Here is a 21,395-nt window from a genome sequence, read left to right on the forward strand (position 1 = left end):
ATATATATATATATATATATATATATATATACATATACAGTACAGACCAAAAGTTTGGACACACCTTCTCATTCAAAGAGTTTTCTTTATTTTCATGACTATGAAAATTGTAGAGACACACTGAAGGCATCAAGGGCTATTTGACCAAGAAGGAGAGTGATGGGGTGCTGCGCCAGATGACCTGTCCTCCACAGTCACCGGACCTGAACCCAATCGAGATGGTTTAGGGGTGAGCTGGACCGCAGACAGAAGGCAAAAGGGCCAACAAGTGCTAAGCATCTCTCGGGGAACTCCTTCAAGACTGTTGGAAGACCATTTCAGGTGACTACCTCTTGAAGCTCATCAAGAGAATGCCAAGAGTGTGCAAAGCAGTAATCAAAGCAAAAGGTGGCTACTTTGAAGAACCTACAATATGACACATTTTCAGTTGTTTCACACTTTTTTGTTATGTATGTAATTCCATATATAATTCCACATGTGTTAATTCATAGTTTTGATGCCTTCAGTGTGAATCTACAATTTTCATAGTCATCAAGACAACTCTTTGAATGAGAAGGTGTGTCCAAACTTTTGGTCTGTTGTATATATATATATATATGTATATAATCTCGACAGCTCTTTTACAAATCGTGAATAAAGCTAATTCCCCTGGAGGAATGTGAACAAAGGGAATTTCCCAGAAGGAAACTCACTGGTCAATCATGACATGTTAGCCAGAGTTCATGACACATAGCGTCAGTTCTGACCAATGAAGCAGGGAAACAAGGTGGTCATCACTTTATTTTCTAAAGGATAGCAAAAGTAATGTGCCGAAATGTCTGACGGGCGGCTACACTCACCTCTGAGATCTTCTCCAGCTATGGGACAAAATAATCATCACAAACGATAGCCAGTGCGTAGAACATATAGACAGCCTACAACAAGAGGATGGATGGATGGATAGAATTATGGATGGATGGATGTGAAAGGAATTAAATTATTTCCTTACGAAATTAATTATTTGTGAAGCCAAACACTCAGGAACTCTCACAATGCAAATGCCATTCCACAAAACAAAGGGCTGTGATCTCTTTGTGAAGCCAAACACTTGCTCTTGGTTCCTTCATCCATCCTCCCGCTCTCATGGTTATAGGGAAAAATTAATTTTTGTTATGAGCATGCAGTGTCCGTGGATTCACTATCAGCTGAGTGTAATTCCTATGCGATGCCTGCTCCCTAATGAACGAATAATTGAAAGTTTGGGATTTCCAGAAAACTCAACTATATAAATTAATAAATAATCGATAGCTGTGATTAGCTTTTGATAGAAATATTGGCCAAATTTAATGATCACGTGAAATTGGAGTCAGACTGAACACGGAGCTGATAAATCCTGATAAATTCAGAAGTGCAAGTAAAAGACCAAATACGCATTAAACCTTTGACCAGGCTGCTGGATTCTGCTTGTTGGGCCGGCAGGTGGATTATCACAGATGAATGGATGGATGGAGTGTCACTCACACAGAGCACATGCAGCAGTACAGCTCCTCTCTTGCGCTGCTCTTTGGTGAAGATGTCCTCAGGGAACTCATGAATTGCTAAAGGGAAAACACCACACAGTTTAGACATGGCATCATCAGAAACAATTGTGCCTGCTGGATTTTAGCTGAATGTGTGGTGGGCTAGTGGCATATAGGAACACAGAAGAGTATGAACTTTAATGACGACAGAACTCAATTATATTTCTAGCAGTCCATCACTGTGCTACTGAAGCCTTCCTTCTCCACGCTTATATGAAAACATACACACTATAGACCCACTCACTTAATTAGGTTACCCCAGTAATTTGTTCTCAACTGGAATCGAAAGTAGAAGATTTCAAATTCTTGCAGTGGAAATTGCTAGGATAATGAAAACTTTCACACTTGTTCTCTATTTTAGCTTTCTCCCCCCACAAGGTTTTATTTATTTATTTTTTGTAGTCTCAACCTCGTGTACTTATACATGTACATGTCAGTGCAACATAGGCTCGTATGGAAACATTTGTACAAAAAAAATGTAAATATAAATACAATTCACTGCAGTTTTCAGTTGAAATGAACACTAATAACAGTAAAACATCCACAAAGTTTATTCCTTTTTCACACAAATTATAATTACGGGGCATAGTACCGATTAATAAATGCACAATACTCTCTTATGACCTTTTAGCGTAGTGCATGATTTGTAAAGTAACACATTTTGACAATTGCATCAAAAAAACAGCTCCATATATATACTGTATATGGCTTTTATGATGTGGTAAACTTGCTCAATAGCGCACCCGGTACAGCATTTAACTTGAGACACAAAGCCGTCTGGTGCAAGTACAAATCACAATAAAAGGGCTCAAAGACTTCTAGAAGCAATCTAAAATTAAATGGTGGCCTCAGCAAATTAGTTTTTATCTTACATTTCTCTGTTAAAAATATCGGTTAGGTTTAACGTAAAGTTTTGTGGTAGTGGTATATTATTTCCAAACCCTTATAGCCGCAAAATGTGCAAGAAGCAATGTGATATAATTTTGCTACAGGCATGAATTGCGTCAATGTCTAAATACATCACTGTGACCTTTCACCTCACAGCAACAGACACCTGCTCCTCCTCTTAAATACAAGAAGCCAATTCAGGCCTCTTCTTTCCTTTTTTCTTACCAGCTGTAGCCAATTTTAGCTCCAGTGTAGCTGCGCAAATCAGCAGCCCTCAGCAAATGATTGAAAGCCGTTTAAATGATGATGGCTCACCCAATCCTGTGTGACAGTTATCCTCTATATAAAGTACAGAGTGAAAGACCTCACTGTTAAAAAATAAAGTTTCCAAATGAGGGTTTTTAGTGTGATGCGATAGAAGAATGATTTTGGGTTCCTTGAAGAACCTTTCAGCTAACAGTTCATAAAAGAACAATTTTTCATAGTTTGAAGAAACTTTGACCACTATAAACAAACCTTCTGTGGAATGAAAAGGTTCCATGGATGTTTAAAATTCTTCACCAAACCATCAATGCCACAAAAGAACCTTTATTTTTAAGAATGGAAGAAAAAATAGATAGAGAAAAGGCTTTGGTGGCTTGAATGAATGAGAGAAAAAGTGACAGTGTCTGCCCTTCTGTCTGATTGTGTGACTTCAAGCTAAGAGTGAGGGATAAACTGCAGAAGAGATTGAGGAGAGAGAGAATGTTATGCTATTGACTTAAAATGGCAGGGTGTCTTGGTGTCCAGCGGCTTATCAACTGCAAATAAGATCCAGTTGTTTGCCTGATTTGAGAGTAGCAGTGATTTAAACTCTCTTGAGATCAAAAGATATTTGTAACTACGCTTCAAAACAACAACAACAACAACATATCCATCAGAGAGATAGAAGGAACATAAAGAGTGGCAAAATCAGATTATTTTTAATTCTTTAAAAATACCATTATTTTATAAAAAAATAAAATAAAATAATAATAATAATAATAATATATATATATCAGATAACATTTTAAGCTGTCATGTAACAACGTACCCCTCAGATGTTACAATGTACCCAACCAATGGAGCATATTGTCACTTCCAAATCTTTGAAGGTAAATAAAGAAAAATGTATAAACTGTAATTATGAAACAAAGTGACAGATTTGTACTAGACAAGTGTGAAATTACTGTGGATAAAAAATTATATTCTGAACCCAATGTGGATTTACACAAATGGAGAAAGTCAAAAAGTGTTAAGTTGTGCCCCCTATAAACACACACACACACACACATTCATGTTTACAGTGTATATACAGTATACTTTACACACACACACACACACACACACACACACATTCATGTTTACGGTGCATATACAGTATACTTTACACACACACACACACATAACACACACACACTTACACACACACACACACACACACACACATTCATGTTTACGGTGCATATACAGTATACTTTACACACACACACACACACACACACACACACACATAACACACACACACACACACACACACACACACACACACACACACACACACACACAGAGACACACACACACATTCATGTTTACGGTGCATATACAGTATACTTTGTACACACACACACACACACACAGAGACACACACACACATTCATGTTTACGGTGCATATACAGTATACTTTACACACACACACACACACACACACACACACACAGAGACACACATTCATGTTTACGGTGCATATAAAGTATACTTTACACACACACACACACACACACACACACACACACACACACACACACACACACACACTGGTCACTGGTTTGTAGAAAAAAGGTTTTGGATGTGACTTCAACCAGACAGTAACAACACATTATTACAAATAACTCAAGATCGCAACATTTGATTGGCTCCAAATAAAAGTAAAATGACGGTAACAAACATATGCATTACTTTGAAATATTTCTCTAATGCTTCTGTCATTTTTATATTTCTTTTTTATATTTTCTATTATAACATTTCTGTTATTTGTATGTTTCTAACCAACAAGGGGATTTATTTGGTCCATGGGCTTATATGGGTCACTTTCCCTAAATACTGGGCAAATCATATCCGACTGAAAGCAATTACTTCTGCTTATGCCATGTGACCTTAATGCATCATGTCAGAAGAGATTACACTCCAGGTCTGATTACCATACAGTAAAAATGATGCAGCATGATTTGTTTTTAGTGCTTGTGCTTGTCTGTTAAGGATTTTCGAGCCACTCACTCCTCAAATGAACACAAAATATTTGGCCAACGCATCATCTGCAATTATTACTGACATGTCGAAAAATAGCATCTTCCCTTTCCTTCTGATTATTTATTTCTTCCCACCTTTCTCTCTCTCTCTCGCTGGCTCTTGTCTTTTTCATCTAAGCTCCCGCTCTCACACGGCTCTCCACAAACAAATGCCCTCACAAAATTTAGCATTCAGTTGCTAAGCAACACAAACCTCAATGTATTCTCATCTGAAGATGAGGTCTGACGTCTCGTCCTTTTGTAAGGAACAAAAACAATGGCGTGGACGGGAGAGACAGAAAAAAGAAATCAATCTCAGACTTATTACATAATCCCCTCTAATTACGGAAGAGCAGTTTAAGGAACTGCACCTATTAAACGTAATATTGCTCAGCTCTTAGACAAGCAAAATACTGGAGATTATGCCAGTAGCATTTCATCCAACTGCAGATCTGACATTGAGAGCACTCATTAACATTTTTGCTAGCGCTCTTTGAATTTATGAGACATGGCAAATTAAACATGATTTAACCTTTAACAGCAATGACAACTTTTCAATATTAAAACACAATGTATAAAAACAAAACTCACAAATTTTCACAGCATATGATGCTAATTTTTTGTCCAAAATAATTAATTAAAACTTTCAAAAAATGATTTGTTATTATTTTTTAAGTTATCTCCTACTTGCTATGTGAACACATGCACACACATACACACATAAATCATATACTTGATTTAAAAAGGTTAAGGGTGTTGATAAAAAGGTTAAATAGGGAGTTGTTTTACACTATTGAGAAATTTTAACCAATGTATGTTATAGACTTATCATTAAGACCCTAAAGAATCATATCAACTTGTGGAAAACGAGCATCCGATGAAGTCATTTAAGCTGCATTTTAGTTGATTAATATTATATTATCTGCAAGTGCTTTTGTAAAAATATACTTTTCAGATTTGAAGTACACTACAAGTGCACATTCAGTAGAATCAGGTTGAATAATGTTTTTGCATGTATGCATACGGTAGTATAGTAATGTGGAGAAACTAATGTACAGTATTTAGGTCTTAATCATATTAATCTCCGAGTCAATAACTCATGTCATTTGTTCTAACACTCTTTGATTTGACCTGTGAAATCAGAGCCACTCTATCAAAAGATCTAGTTTGATAGTGTGACTGTGCATCTTCAATGTTTGAGTGTCCAGGTCTAATTCTGGCAACTAACAGTGCCGCAAGCATCCAGTCTGTGTTGTTCGCCCATTATTTAAGCTGCTTGCTGCGCTCACAGATTAAAGCAGACAGACCATGCTGTGATCTCAGTTCTCAGGACTTTGTCTGCATAATATACAAACTGCAACAGAAATACAATAATAACAACAGAGGCATTTGTCTGAGATCAAGTGCTTTCCAGATGTGGGAGTAGAGTGTCCCTGACGTCTGTTTATATTTGCTGTAGCCTCCTAATATCTCTGGACAGTGTATGTTTTCTCTTCCACCTCTTTTATACATCCTTTTTCTGTTTTGCAACAGTAATTCATACATCTCAGCAACACGAGGCCTCTTCAGACTGAACTCTGCTTTCAGAAGGTCAGACGGACTCTTGTGAAAAAGAAGTACACGTTAACATCATTTTAAAAGAGTACTTTTTAAGGAAATAATGTATTTTAAAAGAATATACTTAAGTTTAAATGTAATGTAATGTTTTGGACACTTAACTGAGTGTTAATTGCAATTAAATAAAAATGTAAAAAAGTAAAATATATATATATATATATATATATATATTAAATGCAATCTGCTGAAATTTTACCTTAGACTTTAAGAGATTTTTGACCCACTTAAGTATTTTTTTTTATTTAATTTCATAATTACTTCTTGTCTTTATATATTGACTTAATGTACTTCTTTAAAGCACTACACAAAATTCTTAAAACAATGATTTAAATATACTTTAAATATAAGACCTTTCATTTGTCATTTTATAAAGTTGCACTTTTTAAACGTGTACTTAAGTGTGTTAAGTAACAGTCATGAAAAATTCTCTCTTTATGTCACTTAAGTGGACTTTAATTTCATTAACAGGTTTATGCAGGTTTTATGAAGATAAAATCAAGACTTTTAAATCCTTTTTAAGAAAAAATGAAGGAATATAAGTAAACACAAAATAGTGATTATTTTAAAATCGATACACATTTATTTGAGAATCAAAGTGGCATCAGATAAAAAGTCTTGTTAAGAATGAAATCGATTAAAATAAATTTAGTTTATTTATTTAACTGAAATTAAACATCCAAAAGGGCCCAGAAAAAAAAAACGTTTTCAAACATGTATTTGTTCTAGTTTTAAGAATAAACTCATTCAAACTAATTTATTTTCAAATATATATATATGTATAGCAAATATACCTTGTGTTTAAGGATGTTAAGATTTTTAGACATTTAGTGTTTTTTATGCTAAGTGCACACTTCGGTACAGTGAAGCACACTTCATTTCCCCAAGAGAGGTTTAGGGAATATATTCCATGCAACCATAGTATCATAGAGCTACAAACACACACAAATATATTTACTGTGTAAATGTTATATATCTTTCAAGCAGTGGCCTTTGGGCAAAACAAATAGTTATGCTAACTTTTAGTATAAATCACCTTACAATTTTCTGCACTGCAAACATTATAAAACATTTGTTGCCCACCTGCTCTTGGAGTGTCAATGGTTTGATTTTCGATGCCATACTGCAGGACCCTGCGTCTGGGAAAGTCTGTTTCTGGCCACGAAGACTTGATCTCTGTAATGACATGAGAAATTAATATATCACTACAACTTCACAACCAAATGGGTATAAAAGTTTACCTCTATATCTGCAAATTGTCACTGCAACAGTCAACAATGTTAATGAAAACAAAGTTACGAATCCATCAGGTAGACCAAAAAAGGTATTTGCAAGCAAGTATACTTGAGTAAAGACATTTGGCACCAGAAGGCACTTCAAGCTGCTCTACATAAGCGTGTGTCCTGACAAACATACTGTAAAACCAGAACCATTTTGTTTAGTTTTCTCTTGACAGCAAGAAATCACAACAGGGTGGCACAGCTACGCAGCGTCCTGTTCTGTCTGTTCTGTTGTTCAGGGCAGCTGGGTTATATATAATACTGTGAAGATACCGTACCGCAAAGATGAAAACATTCGTCACAACGACACATGAATGTATATTTAATTCATACCAGAATTGACATCATCTGTCTCAAGCTAAAGCTAGAGTCCAAACAGCTGATAAAATCATCACAATAATCCACAAGCAATCCACACCACTCCAGTCCACCAGTTAATGTCTTAAGAAGTGAAAAGCTAATCCACCATTAAGGCATTTCGAATCTTGGCTTCTGGTTAAACTAAGTCCTCTAACCATAATATTGCTGGAGAGAAATATGCATGGACTAAGCACCATATACAAGCCAAAACAGCCCAAAACTGTTTTGTTTTCAAATATGTTGGTGGATTTTGATGTGAGAGGACAACATTGGATGAACTTCTTCACTGGAGGAAGCATTATTATGGATTATAAATTTGGCCAGAAGTGGCATTTTATTTAAAAGATTGGTTTCTTTTCTGAAGACATTACCTGATGGACTGGAGTGCTGTGGATTACTTGTGGATTATTGTGATGTTTTTATCAGCTGTTTGGACTCTCATTCTGACGGCACCCATTCACTGCAGAGGATCCATTGGTGAGACACTAATGCAATGCTACATTTCTCCAAAGAAACTCTTGGTCTTAAAGTTCATCTTATGTTGTAAGCATTCAGATACTGTGTCTTTGCAAGCTTTCAGTCCTTTCTTTCATTCAAATGAGAGCTTTCTTTGTCTGGTTTGGTCATTGTGTGTCCTAAGCTTGGTCTGAATGTTGTTTTGGATGATAATTGTCTAAAAGCAGACTGGACATCTCATCATCATTTTGCCAGATTCTATAGCCTGAACTTTCTTATCGGTGAAGCCATTAAGATTATTTCATTAAAAACTCAGAGATGATTCTCCCTAAAAATGTATATATTTTATTAAAAGTTTATGTTAAATTTGTGAGTTCAAATTGAGACAATACAGTGTGGTTTAAACTGCTTTAAGATTATTTCTAATGTGCTTATTACTCTGTTGTTCAAAGAGTTTTGAAGCTGTTCTCACCGACCTTTTCTTATCAGACTGCCTCTCTTGCTCTCTTTATAGGTCATATTTTTCCAGCTTTCATTTTGTGATGCTATATATGGGTAAAACCAGTTCCTCTGCTGCACTACCATCTTCTCTGTCATCACAAAACATAAAACTGAAACCAGTGATGCCACACACGAAGATCACACTGGAACTGGTTTGTTGTCGTGGATCAGTCTACTGTCATTAGGTATAAACCTGTTGCTGTTCTTTATTCAAGATATGTCAAATGATCCAATTATACAAGTAGACTTGAGCAGAATATTGTTTGTTTTTTCAACTTGCACTCATTGTAGACTGAAAGTGACCATATGTCAATATATCATTACTGTGCATTGTGAAAAACAGACTGATGTGCACTTAAGTGTACTTCAAATCTTAAAAAGACTATACTTGCAGATAATACTTATTTTCTTAATGTTATCAACCATAAGTTGTTTCGTATTTCGTAGGGCTTGATTCTGCATTGCTGTGCTGCCCTGTCTACAGAATGTTATTTTGCTGTTTCTACTAACTATTGTCTGTCATCATCGTCTAACCTTCCAGTGTTATTTTTTCCTTGTTGCATGTACTTTGTAGAGCGTCCTTGAACCCTGGAAAGGCGCTATATAAATAAAACTTAGTATTATTATTAATACATTATATTTATTAAATAAAAGACAAATTAAGTGACATAAAGAAAGATACTTTGATGTTTGAAAATTTTAAACTTTAGTTTTAATAAGCATTTGCCATGTCTTAAAGAAATACACTTGTTTTGATGTGTTGACTAACATACTAAATTACATGTAAAGCACGTCTTTTTAAGTTAATATGTTTTAAATTGCAAATTCATCATAACAAATATTTATTTTAAATAAATATTTAAATATATTTAGTTTAGAAATGGCATCAGTGCATTTAAAAATATTTTACCATAAAAAGACAACTTCAAAGACAACGTAAATAATTATGAAATTACATATAAAATGTACTCAAGTTCTACTTAAGTGAGTCAAAAAGCACTTTAAAGGTCGGCTAATTGCATTTAGTTTTAATTATTATTATTTTTATTGCATTTAACATGCAGCAACTGTCCAAAAACATTACATTCAGTTTGCACTTCAGTATATTATTTCCATAAGTACTCTTTTTTTTTTTTTTAACAAGGATAGTTTCTTGCTTGCCATTGGTTCCTCCAGTTATAATGTTCACTGTGTTTACTAACACATTTGCCGCGCATAATATGTTTACAAACCAGTATTCATTAGTATTTAAACAGCCTCAAAAAAGCTCAAGTACATATGCAAAGCAAATTTATTTTTGAGTGTTTCAAGAGATAAATAGGCTACTTTATAAAGACAGCACTTCTGAGGCTCACAAACCACAAAAGAGCTGATCTCTTAATACAATGTCATGCGAATTTATAGAATCAGGTTATTTTGGACGCTATTGAACGCACTTGACTTTAAAGGAAATTTTCTCAATGTATTTCAGCCAAATATAATATAATATATAATAGCCTATTCTTACAATTCATCAATGGAAATATTATTTGTTCATCTTTCAAATGATGCATAAATCTCAATTTCAAAAAATTGACCCTTATGACTGTTTTTGTGGTCCAGAGTCACATTTTGCCTAAATTATTAGGCTATTGTCATTTTTAATGTATAAAAGACCAACGAACTATTTAAAATTAATTTGTTTTATTTCATTTATGTTTATAAATCATTACGCTCCTCTTCATTAGGAGCACGTAAAGGCACACAAATGAGATTCTCAACAAAAAAATGCATGTCACGAACAGAATGATGACCAAAGGATGATCCGTGATCGTCAAACCTGTGAGCTGCAGGAGCTGCGCGAGCCACAGCAGCGCGAGGAGCGCGAGCCCGCAGCAGCAGAAGCGCGTGCTCCGTCTCACCGACTTCATCCCGCTCCGCTCCTCGGACTCACAACATGATCTCCGCGGAGTCCTCCTGTTATAACTACCTTCTGACTGAACTAAACTTTTGGGTTGCCTTGTTTTTCTTCATCACAGTGAACACAGCGCTGTTGCGAACTGTTTAGACGCATCGTTCCTAACCTGTCTTAGGAGCTTAGGTACCATCTGCTTCAAAGCGCGTGAATGCGCACGCATGCCATTAGTTGTGGAGCGGTCGTTGTAAATGGTACTCTCTCTCTCTCTCTCTCTCTCTCTCTCTATTTGTTTGAGATACAACTATTTGGAAATCTGGAATCTGAGGGTGCACCAAAATCAAAATATTGAGAAAATCGCCTTTAAAGTTGTCCAAATGAAGTCCTTAGTCATTAAGAATTAAGTTTAATGCAGCCTTTTTAAGGTAGGACATTTACAAAATAGCTTCATAAAACATGATCTTTACTTAACATCCTAATGATGTTTGGCATAAAAAATAATAATAATAATTTTGACCCATACAATGTTTTGTATCTATTGCTACAAATATACCTATTTTTGTATTTTTATATATGTGTATATTTTAAAATAATATATACATGTGCGACTTTTTTGTTGTTGTCCAGGGTCACATATATGGAATGAATATAAAATTGAACTGAATATGCTTTTGTAGTGTAGTTTAAATCTCAAAAGTAGGCCTATATTCTAAAAATAATCTTTATATGTCATTTTTCAATAACTTATATTGTCTTTGATATCTGGTAAAAGTTCTGCTGAATTAATACTGACAAGCATTTATTATAGACTAAAATATACTTAAATATAATTTCTATTGAAACTCATATGTCCTGTATCTTAATATAGCTATTTGTAATTAGGCTACTAATTTGTAATGATGACGTTGTAGTTTAGAAATTATAAATATATTTACTTTAAATGAAATATCAAGTACTTTACAAGTGCTTTAAATTTGAATTGAATTGAATGTGCTCTTGTAGTGTAGATAAAATCTCAAAAGTATATTCTAAAAATGAATTGAAATAAAAGGCCACTTAAGTGCACCTAAAGAGAAACACTTTTCTTAACACACTTTAAAGTACACGTTTAAAGAGTGCAATTTGTAATAATGCTTTAAAGGTTTTAAGAATCCTTTGTTGTGCTTTAAAGAAGTGCACTTATTTTGATGAACATTTTGAACATCAAATAAAAATAAGAAACAAAATGTATTTTCATCAAAATATCATAAATGCTTTTCAGTACAAATTCAGCAGAACTTTAATCAGATGTCAAAGACAATACAATTTATTGAAAAAAAATACATAAAAACATGTACTTTGGTTAAGTGGGTCAAAAAAGCATTCTTAAAGGAGTAGTTCACCCAAAAAAAAAAAAAGTCATATTTTATACACCGCAGTGTTGTTCCAAACCTGAGTAAGTTTCTTTATTATGCTGAACACAAAAGAAAATATTGGGAAAATACTATGGAAGTCAACGGGGACCATCAACTGTTTGATTAGCATTCTTCAAAATATCATCTTTTATGTTTAACATAAGAAAAGAAACTCAGAAACACAGGTTTGGAAGGACATGAGGGTGAGGAAATGATGGCAAAATGTTCATTATGGGTGAACTATTCTTAACTAATTGCATTTAATATAAACTTGAAAAGCATTTTTTATTTTTATTTCTATGATATGCACAGTAATTGTCTTAAAACATTACATTCAGTACTTCTGAAGTATACTATTATTAAACTTTTAAAAAATATTATAAAAGAAGTGTACTTATTTTACAAGGGTGTCCTACCAGTAGATGTAGCTCAGACTTTGACCAGTACTGTATAGCTATAGTTGTGTGAGGCAATAATGTTCACATGCTATTAAAAATATTGCTAATACCTTTAGGAATCTCCATCTCTTTGTGGTTGCCACCTTTATTAAGTTTCTGCACATTTAAATATGTTACAGCAATGATAGACTGGAGAGCCAGTTGCTAAGTAACATTATTAAGAAAAGGAAACCAAACTGTCAAATGCAATAACTTGTGTCCTTAAAGACAATTCACCACCAGGTGGCGATGTTTACTGTGTGTATTTGCCCTTCTAATTCATCACTGAAGAATCTATGTGATATGTAATATTTTGGTCCTGAGTCAGGACCTTGGTTTAACATCTCATCATTTTGATGCTGGCCTTCACAATGTCGTTTGGAGCCAAAAATAATGTGTATATGCCAAGATGATGCACTTATATCATGAAAAGGAGAATGCAATGCAATGCAAACTATGGCAGAATAAATCCTGCCTTTTTAATAAAAGAGGCAATCAGTAATTGGTAAAGTCATTGGATCATTGCAGCTTCCGTTAGAAGCTCTGAAGTGCAGAAATGCATACTTACAACTGTGCTTTCTCTGGACCAATGCGATCAAATGCTATTTGAGCATAAGAAACAACATTTCTGACAGGGCCACTATCATTAAAGATGATTGACAATAAGCAAACAGTTTGGCTTGGTGGTATCGTTCTGTTCTGGGCAAAAACTCCCTGCCCACCAGATAAGACCAGAGAGAGCAGTGATAACCCCTCTAGAGTAAACAGAACAAGTAAATGTAGCTGATATCATTAACATTCTTAATGACATTTTTCAAAAGAAACATAATTCAAAAGAAAAGAGTCTGATTCAACATGGGTAAAAAAAAGGCCAAATCTTGACTGTGGACGAAAGGAGGAGCTGGGGATGGAGGAGGGTAATTAGCTCCTGAACAAAGCGATAAAGCATAATTTTTCTATCGGTAGACATGGATCAGCTGATGCAAGCTACACTGACATGGCCTGCCGGAATTAACTCTATGCTTGATTAATGGGGCAGTTCGTGTTCAATTATTTTGGCTAATTTTACATACTGTATGTTATAAATGTGAGTTTGGCAAGTACTTTTTGAGATTTCAGAATTTCCTCATTCAAGCAGACAGGGCTTGGTCTTGGTTTCCTGAAATAACAAATATGCCCCCCCCCCCCCCCCCAACCCAATGGAATAGCTTGGAATAACTGCATGTTTCCTCATGGTCAGTGAATGAGCAGTGCCTGGTTGTTTCATCACAACAAGGCACAATGCCGTTTTCCAAAACCTTCACTCTCACCTGCCAATCTCTACTTCTATACTCAGCAAATAATACTTATGTCCCTCAAAAACAGGAAGCTCAGGAGAGACAGGATGCTCAGAACATCTGGGGATGAACTCCATGGTCGTTACAGGAAGCACAGGAAACTCCTGGATGCAGGGTTCAGTCTTGGCTCTGGTGGGAGTGCACTGGTGTTAGTGATGCCTGTCCCGCTTTCCTCCTCCGTCCGTGGGGGGTGGGTGCCGTCTCCGTGAAGCGAGAGAGGATCTTACACAGCACATCCATAGTGATGACTCAGAAGCAAGTGCAAAATCAATGAAACTTTTAAGTTCACTCAATTTGGTCCCAAGGCAGGCTTGTTAAGTCCATGCTTAAAAATACATTTGAGAGTAGTTTTATTGGTGTTCAATTCACATAGAGGTGTAAAGAAATAAATACACTCACTTTGTAATAAATGAGCTGCCTCTTGAAATTATAAGAGGCTATATTTAGGGTTCTGTGTCTGTAACATTGTAATGTAAAGTGACCAGATTTCTGAAATGGACATTTCCTAGTTTAGTGGTCAAAAGAACATTGAAATTTCACTGGTTGTTTTATCTATGAATTAAAGAAAAATGGGGACAATACATTTTCACAACAATTGCTATTCATTATTATTAGAATGAATGATTATTATATATTATATTCATACTGTATAATGATGAAGCTCTGAGCATTTTAATAGAAGTCTCCAAAAATCACACTAGAGAAATAGTAGACCTAACAATTACAAACAGACAAACAAAATGATGACTTTACAAAAAACACATTACAAAAATAAAACAAAATGTATTTAACATATACATTGCAGACTTTTTTTGTTTGTTTCGTTTTTTACCACAAACTGTGAATATACTGTTTCAAGTATTCTTTTAACTTATAAAATGTTATGTGCTATTAAAAATGGATCAATAAAAATGATAAATAAATGCAACGAGCAATTAAAAATAAAATAAATGGAAATTAGAAATATTTTATGGGCATTCTACCAATTTAATTGTTGCAAGTTTAATTTAGTTGAACTACATTAGTAAATTTAATATTTATTAATATCAGAGGTATGAAAGTACAGATTCTGCAAGTGAAAGTTGAAAAGACAGATTTGTACTTAAGCAATAGTAAATGCTTTTAAAAGTATGTAAGTACCAAAAGTTAATTTCCTTTTTTATGTCAATGCACTGTTTTATTATTGTTGTACGTAATACTTGCAATACCTTATGCCTCTGAAGCAACTTACCTACTGAATACACTAAGTAGCCTGTAGTATTTATTTGGAATAAAGAGATTTTAGAATGTTAAAACCCTATAGAAAAGAGATTGTAGCTGTTCACCCACATTTGAACATTTGACAGTGAAATTACTGCAAATATACAGACTGATAAGATACAAAACAAAAATCAAACCTGCTTTAAACCCAGCAACACAACTGCAGCTGTATAACTTTACAACAGCAACACTTGCTTGAACAAAAAAGCAAAACAGCAACAGGTTTATTTGACATCAAATCAAACATTCAAAAATGCTCTCTAATCGCTCTGGCAGTACTTCGATGTCATACAAAGAAGGGTTTGTGTTCTTCTGTGGCTTTACAGGAAACATTCATAACTGATCCGTGTTCATAAAATGCTGGAAATCACTTACAGCTTACAACAACTGCTTATAGCCTATTAGTAATCACTTTTGTAAAGTTAAGTGAAGTCTAAAGAAAAGCACGTTATAGAGAAGAAAAAAATCACCCACTGACTTTCAAAGCTGCTACAAAGTAACAACTTTCTACATCAGGGATCTTTATAGAAATGTATTGAAGTGAAAAGAACAATATTTGTCTTTCAAATGTAATGAAGTTAAAGTAATAAGTTTCCGAAAAAAAAATACTTAAGTACAGATACTTAAAAAGTGTACTTAAGTACAGTAATCAAGTAACTGTGGTCTACTTCACTGCTGTCCACCTAATACTTACATTTATTCATTTAGCAGATGCTTTTGTCCGAAGCGGCTTACAAGAGTGGAAGCAATCAAAATCAACAGAACATTATAATATTATTTATACTTATCAAAGTGTACTTTCACCACGTAGGAATTACTGTATGAAGGTGGAACTTTTAATAATATTTAAAGTTGCATGCAAAGCAATCCCACACCATTCAGACCCTGTTATAGTAAATGCAAACTACAGTCATTTGAAATGAATCGTTTGTATGTGTAATTCTACCTTAAATCCGATCATTTGATTAGCGCTCATCTCTTGTCCATGCCAAGTTCTTCATGACGTGTTTTGGCGCGCTACTGAGTAACCCGCGCAGCTCTCAGCGCCCTCTGTTGGAGAACATAATCACTACAGGAATGCTCAGGTACAGACAGCATTGCCTTTTACCAATAAAATAACCTATTTAACTATACACATTTTAAGTAATATTACAAGCTAAATAGACCACAAAAGGTAAGTTCACCCAAAAAAATAAAGTGGCATGTTCGCAAATACTTTTGACTTATCATAAGGTGGGTAAAAATATAGTAAATGTTTTATCAAACTACAGTACTATAAAAGACACATTTCTGACACCAGCTCATATGGAAACAAGTTCAGTTTTTATTGCCAGGATCCCTCAGGTTCACATATACAATACTTGATAAATCCCTATTAGTTAAAAGAAACATACAGCTCCAGTGATCACCATACCATTTCTTTATATGTTTTGACTGGATGGATTATTCCTGTCGATCCAATCATTATTCTTTCCGGATATCATAGATCAGTGTGCATAGTGTGTGGGTTTGTGGTTTGCCATACACTTACATTTTTAGTTTCATGTGACAACACCTATTTATAAAAGTGGCTGCTAGTGATTCTGTTTTGGGAGCTGATCATTTATGGGATACAGTATAATGCTATTTATTGGCAGATTTGGCAATTTAGAACAGTCTTTGACATAACTACTAATAGGGACTAAGCTTAATCTGTAAATCTGTCCTCGGGCATGACATGACATTGAAAAAAAGAGCAACACATCTAAGAATGATCGCTAGCAAAGTGGAAAATGCACATTCTTAGGAGTGGTTTGGATTGTTTGTAAGAGGCTTTTATATGCACAGTCTTCCAATGCCAGAGTTGTAGTGGAACGACGCAAAATTTGGCACTACAAAAATCCACTGGTGTTTTTCCAAGTCCATCTGCATGTTTTGCATGGCTTGATTTCCTGGAGTGACTGTGGCTTTGTTCCAGTGAAAGCAGGCCATCCTTACAGATGTTTCAGTGCATAATATAAGCATCACATTTAAAACAAAAGGTCCAACTTTTGTAAACGACAGTAAAACTGAATTGTAACACAAATCAAACACTAAAGCATTACCATATGATGAAAAGCATTTATGGCTTGATAAAACACCATACCATAAAAAGACATGGATCAGTTTGAAATTTACAAACCTGTCCCTTTAAAATACATTTAATCACAAACATGTTTGAAAGTAATTTAGTATAAATGCATTTGTTTTTTTGTTTTGTTTCATTTTTCTCTTTCTCTCTCAGAAAGGTTCTGCAGATGAAGCGTCCTGATCCAATCCATAAATAACGAAAGTTATTTTTAACTGGAAACCACTCGGTTCGCCACGGCAGGCCTAGAGTTAACATTTCAGTAAATTCACAATACAGCTTTACGATAAAAATAATGATAAAACTGTTAAGAACATGAAAAGATGGAATGTCACGCGTAATTTCCAAGCAGCCACGATTGAGTTCATTTCCAGTGTAATTTCAGGAGTTTTCCACTACGGAAAATGCCTTAACTATTGATATTATTCCAGTAAAGCAAAATATGACCTGCTATCATGTCATGCCTTAATAGTCTTACAATCAAAATAACATAAAAAAACATTCATTGGCTCACAGATTTGGATCCCTTCCAGTTCAAATATACATATCTAGCAATAACATCCACATTTTCAAGATTAATAAGTTATTACATTTTTATAAATACATACACAGATACAGAAGGTGGCTTAGAAATTGCTTGTCTCGTGCTTTCACATCCTCCAACGATCTAAAAGACTACACAGATGAACAGGAAGTAGTTCTTTTACATTGCTCTTTAGCTATGTAAATCCCACAAAATGCATCAACGTTTGCATCAGTGTACTTCCTGTCTCTCTGCATTCATCAAATTCAACTAATTCTCCAGTAATGGCAACAACTAAACTTTACACACATCAGAGGGAAGTAACACGTATTTTGGCTCTACACTCTTCACACAGAGGAATAAAGATATAGATTTATAATTTCATCGTAATACATCAGAATCTGCTGGTACCAGGTTATCACAGTGACTCGAAAATAAAAACATTTGAAGGGGAGAGGACATGTATGATGTACAGTAATGCTGAAGTATGGTAATGTAACATTTTGTTTCCCTATTGACTTGTTTGCCGTGCGCTTCATTTTCATTCGAGTGTGTGCAGGCAAGAGTCCAGTCGTTTTGCTCTTCTTCTCTTCACATTATCAGTGCACCTTAAGGTGGGTGCAATATGGAAAATAAAAGACAAAATAGCAGTTTTATAAATATGTGCTGTCTCACAATTCAGCATTAAGAACTCTAGGAAATTTGTGTGAGAACAAAGTAGAACATGTCTGGCTGCAATCTTTATAAATAGAAATGCTCTATTTTAAGTCATGCTTTCTTTAGTAACTTAACACTAAGAGTTGTTTTCTTCTCAAATCAAGAGCCCTACTTCATCTTCAAGCAGGCGTCTGCAAGGCTCGTTCAGATCCAGTGGGATCAGGCATAAGGCTTCATATGAAAAAAAAAAAAAAATCATAGATCACGTCATACACTTGTGTCCCATGAAATGAGATCTTTGTCTCTGGTATGTGTCATAAAATATACAAAGTCCAGTGAATTATTCCAGTGCTAAAATCTGGAAGTGGCTTAAGTGGCTATTTAAAGCAGGAATTCATTTTCACCTCAAATTGTCAGTGCTAAATTGAGAAACATTCCAGGTTCAAGTCAATTACCATAGAAAACCATTTTGACATGTCTGGCATATTTTACCCTTGTGAAAAAGACACTTTTACACTTTTAAAAAGTTTTTTTTTTTTTTTTTTTACAGAAATAAAATATTTTAAAAGAATGAACTTAAGTGTGAACTGAATTGTTTTCAGACACTTAGCATGCCATGTATTATACTAATAGTTTAAATTTATATTAAATGCAATTTATAATTGATACAATTGCAATTAATTTATATTAAATGCAAAATGCTCTTGAGAGTCCTTTTTGACCCACTTAAGTGGCATTTCTTTTCATGTAATTTCATAGTTGTCTTTGGAATATGGTTCAAATGTACTGTCGAATGTACTGAAGAGCATTTACGATAAACTAAAATAAAAATTATATTGAAACTTCTAGGTCATGTATTTAAATATATTTGTAATTTAGTACATTCAAAATGTATTAACTTTAAATGCAATATTGAATAACACACTACAGTTAAAATTATAATCAAGTACTTAACATGTGCTTTAGTATGTTAGTCGACGCATTAAAATAAGTAACACAACAAAGGATTAATGAAGCTGATTTAAAATGTACTTTAAAAGAGAACTTTTTAAGTGTACTTAAAATAGCCATGAAAGTGTTTCTCTTTAATTACTCTTTTATTTAATATCTTCTCTGCAAGTACCATTTTTAAGAATTGACGTACAAGTGCATATTCACGATTAAGCACTTCTTTTTCACAAGGGTAGTCACAATCAAAAAATGTACTAGTGCACCAAAGTGCACACATGTTATTATTTTCATTGCCGGTTTGCATCGCTCCTGATGTTTTGTTAGCATATTCACTCTAAAGATAAGCAAGAAGCCTTTTACCCATGGCCAACAGAGAAAAGGCGAGAACGGGCTCTATCTATTTCTGATACTGTGATGGTTAATAGAGGGTTACAATCACACTGACATGTTAAGTTTTCCTCTGGTATATACACTGAAGGACATAGTCTGAAGCCACCTATTTCACCACAGATGAGGTTAATGTATTGCTTGTTATCTGGACACGATCGATTGTTTGTGACTCTCCGGGTCACTGTGTAGGATCTGATGAAAATATTTAAAGACAATATGATTTTGAACATGTCACTAAATGTTTTCCAAACTCGAATCTGAGGGTTGCAAATAAAGACTTTTGGACAGTTCGATGTTTTTGAACAACATTAGTCAATGATTGAGATCAGATCTTGCACTGAAGGCTATCACTGTTAACAAGCTGTTACAGTGATGTGAAAAAAAAACAGAGCGTTCAACAGAGATGTTAATTGTTATTGTATAATTTGAGTAAGAATGTAGTTTGTTTTCGTGCACTTTTTCTAATAAGGCTTATCGATGGTCTTGTCACTTAAGAGACAATTTTAGGGATTTGCTAACATTTTCATTGGCCTTTTCATGCGTCTTCAGATCTTTCTTGCTGCCATGGTTTGGCCTTCGATGCTAGCAGGGTTTGTTGACGTTGCAGAGCAGTTCGGTGACTTTAATGAGCCGTGACACGGTGCTCTGGGACTCTTCCTGCAAGCGCTGGTTGTTCTGCCTGAGACTTTGCACCTCTGCTTGCAGCATTGCCTTGTCCTCTTTCTCCTGTGGGAGGCATGCAAACATAATCACTTTCAGGTCTGAGCGTTCTCACGCTGTATCGGCAGGACACATCCACGCCACATGAGGGGATGCTACGTCTGAATATGACGATGGAATGACACAGATGAAGAAGACAATGGCTGAAGCTGGGGAAAGGATGGATGGCTTGACTTGCACATACAACAATATGCGCCACATTATTACATGCTGAAATACAAACACTGATCACTTGATCACTTGCTATATTAAAAACATATCTAACTGCATTTTTTCTATGCATTTTTGCATGTATGTACAGTGTTTGGTCTCTGTAAAATTATTAAATATGTTTGAAAGAAGTGTCTTATGCTCACCAAGGATGCACAAAAAAAAGTAGGCCTAAATATATTTTAAAATGCTGAATTCTTTAACAAATAAATGAATACATCTTACTGACCTAAAACTTTATTATATATTTGATTGGCATTTCACAAATACCCAATACATTAAAAATATCAATATAATTTAACAAATGTCAATTGGAAAGCATATTTAGTAATTCCTTGTTTGGAAAAAGTTAGCACACCCCTACATTTTAAGTGTCTTAAACTACTGTACAATCAAATCCAACAAATAAAAATAAGTGAAAATTTGTAGAAAATCACTAAACAGGATGGCTACGCTTTAAATGAACCTTATTATACTGCTCTGGTTTGTTCATAAACCCTAAACAAATAGCACAAACACAAGAAAAATCTAAATGTCTTTGTTACTTTTG

At 34.6% G+C, this 21,395-nt stretch overlaps 3 protein-coding genes and 1 long non-coding RNA gene across 8 annotated transcripts in view; 2 read left to right on the forward strand and 2 right to left on the reverse strand.

The window, feature by feature from the left end:
* Positions 1–21,395, forward strand: part of LOC132115358 (26S proteasome non-ATPase regulatory subunit 9-like) — a 110,894-nt gene that overhangs the window by 32,422 nt on the left and 57,077 nt on the right. The gene's annotated exons all lie outside the window — the stretch shown is intronic.
* On the reverse strand, positions 840–11,122 carry LOC132115332 (sodium/potassium/calcium exchanger 5-like). The gene is made up of 4 exons (XM_059523750.1): positions 10,785–11,122; positions 7,452–7,544; positions 1,501–1,577; positions 840–914 (listed from the first exon to the last, which is right to left on the reverse strand). Exons 1-4 carry the CDS (start codon positions 10,873–10,875, stop codon positions 858–860), a joined length of 318 nt encoding a protein of 105 aa, XP_059379733.1. The 5' UTR covers positions 10,876–11,122; the 3' UTR covers positions 840–857.
* On the forward strand, positions 7,742–9,557 carry LOC132115328 (uncharacterized). Its single transcript, XR_009425473.1, has 3 exons — positions 7,742–7,964; positions 8,979–9,150; positions 9,413–9,557. It is a non-coding gene; the product is annotated as an uncharacterized LOC132115328 (long non-coding RNA).
* Positions 19,092–21,395, reverse strand: part of zmp:0000001168 (signal-induced proliferation-associated 1-like protein 2) — a 53,713-nt gene continuing 51,409 nt past the window's right edge. For 4 of the 5 annotated variants that reach the window (XR_009427521.1, XM_059539223.1, XM_059539239.1 and 1 more), the window contains one exon: positions 20,504–20,641. Coding sequence is in view for 1 of the 5 variants with exons in the window: in XM_059539247.1 (XP_059395230.1) it covers positions 20,498–20,641 (144 nt within the window). In the remaining 4 variants the exon portion in view is untranslated. Of the gene's footprint in view, positions 20,642–21,395 lie in introns of all 5 variants that reach the window. The other variant, XM_059539247.1, reaches the window with a different exon arrangement.

Source organism: Carassius carassius, chromosome 3, assembly GCF_963082965.1.
Source record: "Carassius carassius chromosome 3, fCarCar2.1, whole genome shotgun sequence".
Taxonomy (NCBI): Eukaryota; Metazoa; Chordata; class Actinopteri; order Cypriniformes; family Cyprinidae; genus Carassius; species Carassius carassius.

Bases quoted from the DNA above. Each gene is read 5' to 3' on its own strand.
- LOC132115332 (XM_059523750.1), bottom strand. From the start codon at position 10,875: ATGAAGTCGGTGAGACGGAGCACGCGCTTCTGCTGCTGCGGGCTCGCG. The intron at 1,578-7,451 runs GTGGGCAACAAA...TTTTCCCTTTAG, and splicing joins CATTGACACTCCAAGAGCAG to CAATTCATGAGTTCCCTGAG. The intron at 915-1,500 runs GTGAGTGACACT...CTCTTGTTGTAG, and splicing joins TACTGCTGCATGTGCTCTGT to GCTGTCTATATGTTCTACGC.